The sequence below is a fragment of the Podarcis erhardii genome, assembly GCF_964252035.2.
Source record: "Podarcis erhardii genome assembly, chromosome: 12".
Classification (NCBI taxonomy): domain Eukaryota; kingdom Metazoa; phylum Chordata; class Lepidosauria; order Squamata; family Lacertidae; genus Podarcis; species Podarcis erhardii.
Genome location: NC_138513.1, coordinates 12,595,804 through 12,609,172, shown reverse-complemented (window position 1 = coordinate 12,609,172; position 13,369 = coordinate 12,595,804). Strand labels below are relative to the sequence as shown.

At 43.0% G+C, this 13,369-nt stretch overlaps 1 protein-coding gene across 6 annotated transcripts in view; it reads left to right on the top strand.

The window, feature by feature from the left end:
* Positions 1 to 1,932: 1,932 nt before the first annotated feature.
* ADARB2 (adenosine deaminase RNA specific B2 (inactive)) overlaps positions 1,933 to 13,369 on the top strand; it is a 372,833-nt gene continuing 361,396 nt past the window's right edge. For 5 of the 6 annotated variants that reach the window (XM_081834283.1, XM_081834282.1, XM_081834279.1 and 2 more), the window contains exon 1: positions 1,933 to 2,610. In XM_081834283.1, the coding sequence (XP_081690409.1) occupies positions 2,511 to 2,610 (100 nt within the window). In that variant the 5' untranslated portion in view covers positions 1,933 to 2,510. Of the gene's footprint in view, positions 2,611 to 2,692; positions 2,914 to 13,369 lie in introns of those variants that run through there. The other variant, XM_081834280.1, reaches the window with a different exon arrangement.

The window sequence follows — 13,369 nt, the reverse complement described above, 5'->3', positions numbered from 1 at the left end:
TCACCTGGAGTACTGTGTCCAGTTCTGGGCACCACAGTTCAAGAAGGACACTGACAAACTGGAATATGTCCAGAGGAGGGCAACCAAAATGGTCAAAGGCCTGGAAACGATGCCTTATGAGGAACGGCTAAGGGAGCTGGGTATGTTTAGCCTGGAGAAGAGGAGGTTAAGGGGTGATATGATAGCCATGTTCAAATATATAAAAGGATGTCACATAGAGGAAGGAGAAAGGTTGTTTTCTGCTGCTCCAGAGAAGCGGACACGGAGCAATGGATCCAAACTACAAGAAAAAAGATTCCACCTAAACATTAGGAAGAACTTCCTGACAGTAAGAGCTGTTCGACAGTGGAATTTGCTGCCAAGGAGTGTGGTGGAGTCTCCTTCTTTGGAGGTCTTTAAGCAGAGGCTTGACAACCATATGTCAGGAGTGCTCTGATGGTGTTTCCTGCTTGGCAGAGGGTTGGACTCGATGGCCCTTGTGGTCTCTTCCAACTCTATGATTCTATGATTCTCCTTTAATCAGTCCCGGATTACCAAAGAGGCAGAGTTCAGCACTGGCCTATGGGCCCCACGCTTATTAGAGGCCCCACAACAATAAATCAGAATAATTTTGATTTGATCTTGATAGAAAATTACAATCAAGCTTTCTTAGTTTTAGGTGATAATTTGCAAAGGGCCCCCCAGACTTTCGACTGCCTAGGGGCCTCCACAGGGTTTAATCCAGCTCTGCCTTCATTAGATGTTCTGAAACAGAATAGATGCCCCATTATTGGGGATTATTTAGCTGCAATTCCTGCTGGACTAGATGACCCCTTGGATCCCTTCCAAGCCCATAAATCTAAGATTCTATTCTTCCTATGCTGCCATATTCTCCCCGCATGCATCCCATCCATCTAATCCAGATTTACCCTTCCCCAGGAAAATTACGTGTGTATATATTCAGACATGCTGTGTGAAGGATTGTGTGTGTGTGTGTTTTTATTTTGGTACAGTATCATTTATTAAGTATTTTATACGTTTACCTGAGAGTGAATCCCAGTGAACATAGTGGGATCTACTTCTCAGTAAACAAGCCTAGGAACAAAACTGCGTAGGAAGGCGTTTTGGTTTGGGGTTTGTTTGGTGACTGAGCGAAAGATTGCACTTTCTGGTACTGCGGTTTGTAAAGCCACCAGCTTAGGCACTTTACCGAATTCCTTTGAACACAGTGGAACTTATGCGTAAAAATAAATAAATTGCAAGAGGGGAGTAAAAAAAAAAAGAGTTTGCAGTAAACTAAACACTGAAAGGAAAGGGATGTTGCTGGGGATTTTGGGCCATTTTTTGTGTGTGTACTGTCCTTTTCATAGCTACATTCTTGCACCCGGGTAAGTTTCGTAGAACGCAGTGGGACTTAAGACGTGCGAAGAACGGCACCATCAGACTGAAAACCTCTTTGCGCGATTACTCGGGAGTAAGGCGCACGCGCACAAAAACCATCAACTCCGCGGGACGCACTTCTTTCCCAAATGGGGCAGCGGTGCGTTACGGGGGAGGATGCATCGGCTCGGACTGTATAAGAAACTCTCCCGCCGGCTTCTTGTAGTACACCGGCCGGCAGGCTGCCGGTGGGGCTTTTGTGTTTTCTTTTTATTCCCTTTACAACAACTCCCCTCCGGGCCCGTTCTGCCTTCTTTCCCTATCAGGTCCCGGACACATCCATCAGCCCCAATGGGAGCTGAGTGTGCAAGCTGACAAGGGATGGATGGATGGATGGAGACCGGGGGTGGCTGGTGGTAGGAATGAAGGGGGGGTGCGCGCTTCTGCTGGTGGTGCTGCTGATGTCAGAGCCAGGAGACAGTTGTGATTGGATCTAATTAGACTTTGCAGCAGCAAATAGACGCGCTCCCTGCATGATCGCCTTCAAAGTGGCTGCTGGGGCCAAACAACTAGGAGAGAGGTGCAAAAAAAAAAAAAAAAGGAGAGGGGGGAAAAAAGAACGAGAGAAAGAAACAGAAAGAAAGGAGAGAGAGAGAAAAAAAGGGGGGAAAAGTGGGCGCCGTGCATTTCCTGCCCCTGATAAAGCAAAGGCGCCCTGCGAGTGAGGGAAAGCTGCCGAGGAGGAAGAAGAGGGAGGGAATCACAGGTGAGCCTCCCGGTCGTCGCCTTTAATTCATTTATTTGGAAACTCTACCTGCGCCCGGCGCGCTCTCGGTCCCTGGCTTGGGAAGCGTCGCAGCGCAGGCACTTGAGCGCAGCTGGCCAAAAGCAACAAAAAAATTAAAAAGAGGCGCACGATCCGCGCGCAGCTGCTCTGGGTTTGCTGGTTCATAAAAGTCCCACCCGGCTTCGTAGACCTCGCAAGCGGCGGCGGCGGCAGAAGCACCACCACCACGGGCGATCGGGAGCAGGGAGGGGGCGTCGCAGGCAGGCAGCCGACTTTTCTCGCTCTCGCTGCGCGGTCCCCGAGCCAGGCGAGCGCGGAGCCAACGCGCTGCTGCTGCTTCTCCTTGTTGCCTCAACTACCGGCGATGACCTCCGTCCTGGGCACCGGCCGAGCACCGGGAGGGCCGGGGAGCCAACTGAAATGCAAGTCCAAGAGGAGGCGGAGGAGGCGGTCGAAGAGGAAAGGTAAGCGCTGCCTCTTTATCACTCCCCCCCCCCTTCCCCAAATTTCCCTTTTGCCTTCGCCTTCTGCATCTGTTTGGTTCCTGGTTTGATTTTGGAGAGGTTGGCGGGGCGGGGGACATCCTGCTTGTGCCGACTTACTGCGGGGACGGGGACGAAGGGATGGCTTTTTGGTACTCTTGTTCCGATGTGGCATCCCCCGAGCATCTTCTGGGCGCCTGGTTTCGGGGATGGGCTGTCTCAGTTTTTTCACTCCACCTGCGTTTACCTCCGAAATCCTCCCCGCACCACCACCCAAACAGGCAGGTAAATGTCTGGCAGGCGGAGTGTGCTTGTAAAGGGGGGGATTACAGTATATATTTTACGTGGGGGATTATTTGCGGAGGGCTAAAGCCAAGAGTGATGGGAAGAGAAAGAGCTTTTTTCTCCCTCCTTCCCATGTGCTGGCATCAACACAGCCAGATTCCGCAGCGCAAGTCAAAACATCTCTAGCAGGTGATTCCTTTGACCCTGTCAGAGGTAAAAAAAATTATCACATGATTCGTAAAATGGGTGAAAGTGGAGGGGGGGCTGGACTAGTCTGAGACTCTGAAAGGTTTCCAGATTGCAGGTTTTTCATTTGTCTCCTTTTTAAAAAATAAAATAAAATGATAACTATAATCTCCGTCCCAGTTGATTGTGACAGGGTAAGTATGTAGTCTTGCTGCAAGCTGGTCGTTTGTTTGCTTTTTAAAAAGGTGTGAGGATAATGGCATCTCATCTGATCACGTTTCACCTCACGGGGTTGTATTTTTTAAAGCGAAGAAGCAGGGTTTGTGCAGTTGGCGGGGGGGAGCAATAAAAAAAGACCCCCAATCTGGGGACGGGCTGCACCTGGCAGCTACCAGTTCTCTCGCCCTTGCTGTGAATGGGCTTTTCTTGCCAAGGTTTGTTGTGTTTTTTGAAAGTTAGGGAGTGTGCTAATGCTGCTCTGGTTCTCTAAGGAAACCAGCGTTCTATAAATGGCAGAGGAATAATTATCCTAATCCAAAAAAGAAAGGAGAGAAGCTGCCGGATGTCATAAAAAGCTAAAGTCTGCCTGAGATTAAAGGTTTTCCCAAAGCTGTCCTGTTTCCTCGTAAAGGAAGAATGAGACGGTGCCGGCAGATTGCTAATGCTGTCTCCACAGTTACCATTAAAGATATTGTGAAATCATAGTGGAAAGTCAAGTGACAGGCGCAAAGTAAGGCAGAATCTCACTCAGGGAAGTATGTTCTGCTGCAAAGATGTTCAGGGCAAAGTCTCTTATCAGAGCAGCAAAATCCACCTAGTCTAGAGTTGTCTGAGATAAGTTTATGTCGGCTCACTCAATCACCTCAAGACTCTTTTTGCAGTTGGGATGGAAATGTTTCTTCCCTCTCTGAGAATTAAGCAGTCAGTCCGTCAGAGGCCTAAGATATAGAGGGCACAAGTTTGTGTTTTAATTGTTGCCTCGTGTATCATCAAGGCCACGGTATGTATATGGTGGTTAGACAAGTTTTGGGAGACGCTTAGAATGAACACATCCATTCTTATTTAATTCGGCTGTTTCTATGCTATATCTTCTATCAGTTAAAACTTTCCACAGCAGGCAGCCATGGACAAATTAAACTGTCAGATGTGTCTGTAGGAAGGTCAGTGAATGAAAAGTTTTGTGTATGCCCTCTTAATCTCCTCTTTGGGTTTTAAGTAAAAATCTTATTTGTAACTTTGGTTACACAAGGAACTTCTGGAAGTGTCCTGAGTTTCAGAAATAGTATTTGAAGCATCAAGGGGGGGGGGGGTTGTCGAAAAAATTATTTATAAAACTATAAAACTTCGGAGTTTCTTTCAGTTGTTAAATCTCCAGTGTTGCATACTTGTACGCCAGCATTCTGCCTGAGATTTCACATTCTACCTGTAAGGTATCTATTGTAAAAAGGTATCTATTGTACAAAGTGCATGTCAGTTAAGCACTGTCTGCTTTCTAGGAATTTTAAACTTAGTGACATTCTAAATTTGTCTCTTGAACGGAATCAATAATTCATTTCAGCCAATATCTCTGTGTTAAGATAGCTTCCTGTGCAAATTTCACAAGGCCGCTCTATTTCTAAGCCAATACATTTGAATAAGAAAAAACCTGTAATGAAGATTTCCTCATTTCTTACACTTTCCTCTTAATCTCTCTTAGTGTTACTGAGTAACAAAGGATTACTAGCGAAAAGAACAAGTTTGACACATGTTGGCTACTTTGAAGATAGTTAACAGGAGTATGGTATTAGGAGTTCAAAGTCTTAATAACAATGTTAGGGCATTATTTATTATTTGATCATTTAAGAGAGCTGTGTTCTGGGACCGTTTTATAGTTTGTGTTACCTTTTCGGATAAAAGGTAGCAAAGGGTTCATTTGACAAATAGATCTCTACTTGAAGACCCACAGTTTATAAAACAAGGTGGATATGGATGTATCCCAACACTGAAAATTACATTTAAAAAAACCAACTGGGTTTATTTTTAAAAATGCATTTTTTAAAACCCAGTTTATATTCCACCTGTTGAATTTGATAGTTTGATAATAGTTTTGTAAATTGGTGTTTAGTCTGCCGTAGAAGCAATATGATGCTAAGCAATCCCAAGTAGGGTTTAGAAGTGGTTTATTTAGCAATAATTGTATAAACGGCAGATAAGAGCAGATCTCTGTAAACAACATGAAGGAATATTTGTTGCTGCTTTTCAAGAAAAAAAAATGTATCAACATGGTATAGTGGGGAAAAGTGCTTTTATGTCACATACATGCCATTTTCTCTTGGAAAATGGTGAAATATTTCTAATGATATGCACATTTAATGTTCCAAAGCATACTTTACTGCATACTCTTCTACTTTTAGAGTGCTAAAAGCAACAACCTATGTCTGCAAAAATGTTTACATCCACTTCATCATTTAGATGCTTGGTGTTACCTTGATACATTTCAGCTTTGCTTTGAACAGCGAAAGAAAATAAAAGGCTCATATACACTCGCTGTTCAGCTGACAAATGTGCATTGATTATATTTGGAAAACTGAGAATTCTACTGAAAATGTCTGTGTGATGGATTGACATTTAATGCTGCAAAGGTGTGGTGTTTATTTAACCACCCGTGTGAAGCTAAAATGGCTGATCTTCATTTGATAATACTGTTTCCTCATTTCCCCCCATATACTTTCTAGGATTCCCAAACACTGCAAAGGTGTAAAGTTAGTTTTGTAATTTACAACCTCCAAGTATCTGCTTCTTCTTAAAAGCACTTTGCTATTGTGAATTTTCTCAGGAGGAGAGAAACCTTGATTCTACATTGGATGAAAGAATTTTTAAAAAATCGGTATATATTTAGAACTAAAAGATCTGCCTGAGCAGCTTCTCAACTTCTGTGACTGATTCTGAGGTAAATCTGTCGCATGACTTGCAAACGTCGAAGTAATATTGCTTTGTTCTTGGGGCCCGATCCAGCCAAAGTTAAGTTCCTTTAAGTCACACTGATTTCAGTAACTTTTCCTGCTCTAATCAATTACAATTAGAGGTGCTTAGCGTGGGCTATAGTATGTTCTTGCTGTGTGCTGGTTCTGTTATCTTTATAAAAGTGAATCATTCAGAAGATTTTAAAATTCAATCATTACCAAATGCCCTTTCCACAGATGCATAACGTGAAAGTTTTTCTGCTTGCCTCTTGAAGTCTGAAACCATAATCTGAAAGCAAACCTTATGGATTTCAATAGAACTTGCTCGGAATAATGTTTAGAAACAAGGTACCACTTACTGACAGCCAATTGGCACATGATTGTAAGCATGCAATATATCTGCTCCATCGTTTGGAAGGAGGGGTGGGAAGCTTGGATATAGGTAAATATGTTATCCTTTTTCATATTCCGTCTAAAGTAAATGAGTGCCGAAATTTATAGAATTATATTTCTCTCTCTCTCTCTCTCTCCAGCAATTTATTGCATTGTCAATCTGTGGTCTGAGTTGACACTGGAAAACGGGTCCAGCACTTTGGAAGAATTTGCTGTTGTTTAGATTTAAAGCTCAGATTTTGGGAGAGTTTTGGGGGTGATGCGTTTTTAAATGTGGTAGATTTTGATAAGCATGCTGAGAAATTGTGGAGTATGTACTGTACAAAACTGGGTATCAGCCATGTGAGAGTTTCTAAAAATAGCTTGTTTAGGGACACGAAGCCCTTGGAGATGGCAAAGGTGTATATAAGCATGTATGCCAAAAACACCACCACCAAAAAAAAAAAAACTTTCAGACACTGCTTAGTAGTAAAACACACACACACACACACACACACACACACACACATATTAGGGGGTTGAATTTTTTCCTTGTTTGCTTGTTCCCCAGCAGCAATTAAGCTGACTCATTGTTTGCATGTGGGCTCCCGGGGGTTAGACTAAATCTGAGGCATTTGCAGGGAGAGAAGTAAACATACAAAGTTAAATGCTACTATCTGGAAGGAGAGGCAAGGTTAACGCTGGCAGAGCAAGCACAAAGGGTTGGCAGCAAGAGAGCCAGATATGTGCAGCCAAGTAGAGAGGGTGTGTGTGTGTGTGTGTAAAAAAGAGATTGTGGTGCAATGAAATTTCTGTGAAAATTAAGGAAATTAAGGAAAAGGCTACTGAGTCCATGCGGATTACCATTGTGCATTATCCCTGTTACATCAAGGTAATAAATGTGTGTACTCCATCTTCAGCTAGATTCGGGGACAAATGTCTCCCCTCACAATAGGCTGGTTGTCGGGCTTCAGGGTGTGCACCTTATCTTACCTTACACGTCCACGACCCCGACAGCTTGTGAGCAAGGATTGGGATTTGGAGATTAAAATTAAATTGATTAAAACTTAATACCCATCTTATTTTGGGTTTTCCCTTCCCTCTCCCCCACCCCGGGTTTCACCTTTGATTTCTAGTGATCTATTAGGTAGCAATTTGCAATGCCTGAACTTAACGTTTAGAATGAGGGGGAAATTGTGGAATTCACAATTCCATATCTGCGCAGTGGCGGAGCATTGCATCAGTAGTAGAGCTGCCTCTTTCTAGCAAAAAATAATAATAATAAAATGAATGGGGAAAGGCTGGAAAGAGCACTAAAATGAAGTATTCTTGCAGCAACAATAAAAAGGTAAATGGGGTCCAGGTGAAAATGTGCAATGAAGGAAATTAATCACTTATTTGAGTACTTGGGCTGTTTTACCTTCCAGTATGTATTTAAAAATAAATAAATAAATAAATAAATAAAAGGGGGGGGGGAAGAAATTTGGTCTTGTTTCTTAAGGGTTTTTGTTTTTGTTTCTCCACCTCATAATTGTACAAGTACTTCATGCTTCATGTATCCAAACTCAGGAAATGATTGTTCAAATGAGTGAGACCTCTTGGATCAGCTGAAATCTCACCCTCCACCCGTATTCCAGCTACTCTAGCAGAGTTTGTGTATTAATTGAGATGAATAGAGTATTTACAAGATTTGGTGACGGGAGTGCCTGCGTTGATACTGATATGTGTGAAATGCCTAGATATATATAGATATAGATATAGATATAGATATAGATATAGATAGATATATTTTAAAGAAGTAAAGGCTGTGCACAAATGTTTAATGAAAGATCAAAATGCTATAAAGAGAAATCTCTATGGGGTTCCTTATGCCTCTTCCTTCTACTTTACAATAGGATAGACAGAACTGCAGTACCCAGGAAGAAAATTACTGAACGTAGAATCTGCATTCCGCTTGAATATTTCCCTCCATCAAAACAACCCTCTTTTATTTCCCGCCTTAAAGTTATACTCCACCCCATTGCTCTTGCTGCACTTCACTGAAGCCCACATTAGACCTTTATAGAAAAGAAACATTGCTAAGTAACAGTGAATAATTAAATTCAGGAGGAGGAAAGGAAGGTGCTTTCATATGGGTCAAGTACCCTCTACAGAATTACCCGGGCGATGTGAATAATAGTGAACTTGAATTTCTTCCCAGCTTTATAAACCAACTGTCTCTCTCATCTTGCCAACTGTTTACAAATTTAGTACTTGTGTGTGTGCGTAAATGATGAGTTATCTGAGAAGAGGGGAAGTTTGATAGGCAATACAAGATCTATCATTCTCCAAGGGCCTGGAACGGTCTTGTCACATTCCTATGTAAAACCCCTCTGACTCTTGCAAAAGTTGTATAATTTCTGATAGTGGGGAATAAAAGCACACACGCGCCTCCTTTATCTGATCTTTTCCTGTCTGTTTGCATTGTCCAGGAACACCGGCAACATAGCAGATTTTTTCAGAAAAGCAAGTTGCGGCGACTGATGAAGTGCAACAATTTGCTAGTTTTTCAAAGGTGGCTCACGACTGTCAAATAATATGCCTTTAGTATGAATGCATCAAATAATTTGGCAGCTTATATTGCTTGGCCTTTATAACATCACTAATTTATTAATAGCCTGTTGGAGGCTTTGCTTGCAGTATATGAAAGTGCTATTAATTTCGGCTTCAAAAATGTAATTGGTTGGTATGAAGAACAGAGGCTCATCAGTCAGCTTGATAGATCTCTTAAGGCAAGTTGCCTGCCTCGAACAAAAAAAAGCTTCCAAAATGTTAGGCTATAGTAAGACTTCAATGAAAAATAATATGGAAATGAGAGAGGTGGGGGTGTTATGCCCTTGGCTATATCACATTACTTTTGGTCAAATTGTTTTATAAAAGGTGATGATAAAAATTATTACAAAACGTGGAAGCAGCTTGTTTTCCTGGAAAACCTGAAACGGCAGCAACGCTGATGAAATGATGCGTAGTTGTGGAGGAAGTAAATTGGGAGGGGATTCTCCTGTCTGAAGAAAGGAGAACAAAGAGAGTCACTGAAAAAAACCCACAATAGCTCCACGGCAGGAGGGGCTGCCTTGTTCAGTGTGGGGGAATTCAACAGCCATGGAGGGAAAGAGGCCTATGCGTTTCTTGGAATCCATGTTAGGTGTATCAAAGCCACTGCTTTGGGACGAACAGTAGGAAACCAGGCAAAGTGAACTCTTACTAATTTGCCATTAACTTTTAATTCAGGCTTCGCGATGAACTGGTACTAACAAGTAGTAGATAAAATGGCCAACAGGAATAATAAGAAACTGGCATGTGGGTAACATTAAACTCAGAAGGTAACATTAAATTTAGAAAATGTGTGAGATTTTCTTTTTCCCACACCCTCCTGAAAAATACCACTTTGTATCATCCCTCCCCATAAACTTCATTATTATAATTGGTGGTGGTGGGCATTATTTTCCTCTCTGCCTGCCCTGCTGCCACCTGAGAAGAACACGAGGTCCTGAGAAACGGGCGGGTGTAAACTGGAGGCTGTGTGACCAACAGTGGTGCTATCACTTGAAGTAGCAAAAAGAGAGAAGATTTTCGGGGGGGGGTAAATAAACTGCACTAATGATGGGCCCCATCCCAGAGAAGCCTCCAGATTTCTCCTTCCTCCCAGGAGAAATTTGATGAAATGGTCCCCACCATTTTTCTCCTCATGCATAGGGTAGAAAACTTCAAGATGCCATGTGTGCACAATTCTAGATAACACTAATCATAATGATTTTATAATTTATATAATAATGATTATATAATGACTATTTGTATAATTTATATAGTTGCTCATTGACACGAGTGGCAAAAGGTGCCGTTAATAATTTTGTCACTCGTGTCAAGAGGCTGATAAATTTTGAGGATGCTGCCGCCATCTTTGCGAGCAGAAGATCACGACGGGGGCACTGTGCCTTGAGCTCGCCTAGGCCCAAAGCACAGGGCTGCGACACCTTCACCTGCAATGCGCAATGGCATGGCGGTTTATGCACAAGCATGATGCATGGCAATGGGTTGAAGAGGAAGGGGCAGAACTGGGATGGTAATATGCATGGCATCCCCAAAGCATTGTGGTCAGCATGGCATGGCGCATTAAGCACCAGAGCAAAAGTAGGGAAGGCTTTCCTGGGAAATTGCAGTTTGGGCGTTCTATATGGGAGTGGGGCTTGCTTTTCAACTTGGCTTGGACATGCCAAGGCTACAGTTCTGCTGTCCTGTTTCAGCTTTGTAGATCTATAGGATCAGAGTACTACTTGCTTAGTACTAGTGCCTAGTAAACTTAGCGTATACGCTCACAAAGAAGCTTCCTGTGTATAAGCAGATTAGCATCATTGTTTTCCATTATGTTCTTCTGCTTTCCCGTCAAATGGCCACAGCTGAGTGGATAGGGACACACAGCGCAATGCTGCGTTCTCGCAGCTGAGGAAGCTAGCGACACTTCCAATTTCCGAGGAAATGACCACAGCTAGTTTCCCAGGAACCATGCAATTAATTCGATACATCCAAGTCATCTCTGAACTTCAAGAAACATAGAGACACCCCTCCACCCTCCTGCGTTGCGGGGCGATGCCACTTTTACATTTGGGGGGGGGAGTCTCCATTGTAGAATGTGACACTATATTGTAGGTCTGGTGCTGAAAGGGAAAGCATCCCACTGGGAGCTCACATGACCTGATGCCTAATGCAGCTTTTTATCTGCTAGCCTGCATTTCCTCCAGATACCTTATTCCAAGATCTGCATCACCTCTGGATGCTTCTCAGCCTGCTTCCATGGGAATCGCCTTCTCCCATGAGCCAAAGTCATCCAGTAAATCTAGATTCACAATTTCCTGATCCGCAAGTTATATTCTTCTGACGCCTCACATGTTAAGGGAGTTGTTGAGAAGCTTGGATCTGTGAACTAACACTGCACAAACTGTGCTGCTTCTGTATGTCAGTCGCTTCAGAGATTTGGGAGCAATAGTCCGGCATGTAAAATGGCTCGATGGCTAGCACCCTTCTTTTCTGTAAGAGTATCCGATCCCTGCTCTACATCTGGGAGCTCAATTAAGACTGCAAGCATAAGCCAGTCAGATCAAGAGTTGCAGGCTGGAAGTGGGTGGGGTGTTCAAGCTGTGCAAAGATCAGTTCCAACCTGCAGGCTGCAGGTATGCATGGATTTGTATCTTCAGGAGAAAGTTGTTGTCATTATCAGCAGCATCCTTGGCTCTTCGAGTCCATATGAAATATTCCCCATGGACAGCCATGAAGGCCACCTGAAGGTGCTGGGCAGTGCAAGGGGCAGGATAGGGAAAGTTGAATTAGACAGACTACATATCCAGCTGCTTAGAAGTTGCAAAAGGTTGGTTTGGTATTTAAACTGTGGAGATCTCACCCCTCTTGTGTTTTAGGCATGAGCCTGAGGGATGGCAGTCCCGGCATGGCACTTTAAAGCTGAATGGTGGATTACAGTGAATAGCAGCCTCCCTGATAGAAGCAGGCAGGCTCGCTGAGATTATTTTCTGGGCAAGGCGATGTTCATTGTGAGAGACAGTGACCCAGTTGTGACCAATGTCAACACAATGTGATTGTGCAGTCATGAACATGGTTCCGTTTAGCCTTATTGAATCCATACAGATTGCAAACCTCCTAATCAAATTAAGCAGAACAGGAGGGGGGAGCTATCCTTTATCCATATCTATTTTCAGAGAATTTCATAATATGTAGCTTGTAGATGCCATAACCAATATGGGGCACAATGTCTGATACTGGTCCCACCTGAGGGACTGGGAATTGGGGGAAGCTGAAACAAAATCTCTGCTTTCAGTGGGTTTTTTGCCAGAGAATTCTAGCTTTCTGTGTGTACTAAATATGTGCTAGTCTGAAACAGTGGGTGCAAAGTACAGTTAAGGAATCTAGACTATTAAAATTTAGAAATTGCATATGAAAAACTGTAAGATGGAGTAAATGAATGTCACCACCTAATTATGTCGTATTCACTGATACGGGTGCCATTACCGGTCTCCTCCCCCTCTGCCAGTCATTACCAGCTCTTTGCATGCTTCAGTTTATATGAATGGTAACCTGGAAGCCGCAGAGGCAGTGGGAAAACATTAGAGGTCTCTATTGTTAAGCAGAGCAGACAGTAATTAAATTGCACCTTAGTGCTTGCTGTTTACATCTTAAGTTTAAAGGGGAAAGTGGGAATAAATGTTCCCTAATGTCATTGACGGGAGATTTTCCTGCAGCTACAAACCACTGCACCAGACATATTGATTAATCTGTGGTGTACCATTTATTTATGCTAAACATCTGATGTTTGCTTCTGCAATCTGGTCTTTCAAAGTCACGATAATATTCAAAACGTTGGCATCACCCACGTGGTTTTAAAGCCACAAGCCAGCCAGGATACTTAGTTTATCTTGCTCTCTGCAGTTTGCACAGCCAGCATGGCATGCACCATTTGTGGTATGAGCACGGATTCTTGACTTTAAAAAAAGAAACCCACACCAACTCATCCCCAAACTGGGGGGGGGGGGGAGAGATGAGTGAATATGCAAACATGGTGCTTGATTGCATTGGTGGATTTTACATGTTACAGGAAAAGATTGTGGGTCTTTCTGCATTTTCACAGTGTGCTGACCACACGGGAGTATGTATAATCTGGGGAATTTACACTGCGAGTCTCGATCATCCAAGGGTCCCTATGTGTCTTTTGTATATTTACACATACATGCACTGCCCTCCTTACATCTGTGAACTGCTCTGGTTTGGAGAGCAGGATAAAAATGTATCTAATAAATAAATAAGCATTAATCAAAAGATGTAGGTGATGCGCAAATGCAAAAACAGGGATACGCTCTGAAGAAATTTGAAGCTATTTGTTGCATTTTCTAAATTGGGAAGCATTTGTTTTT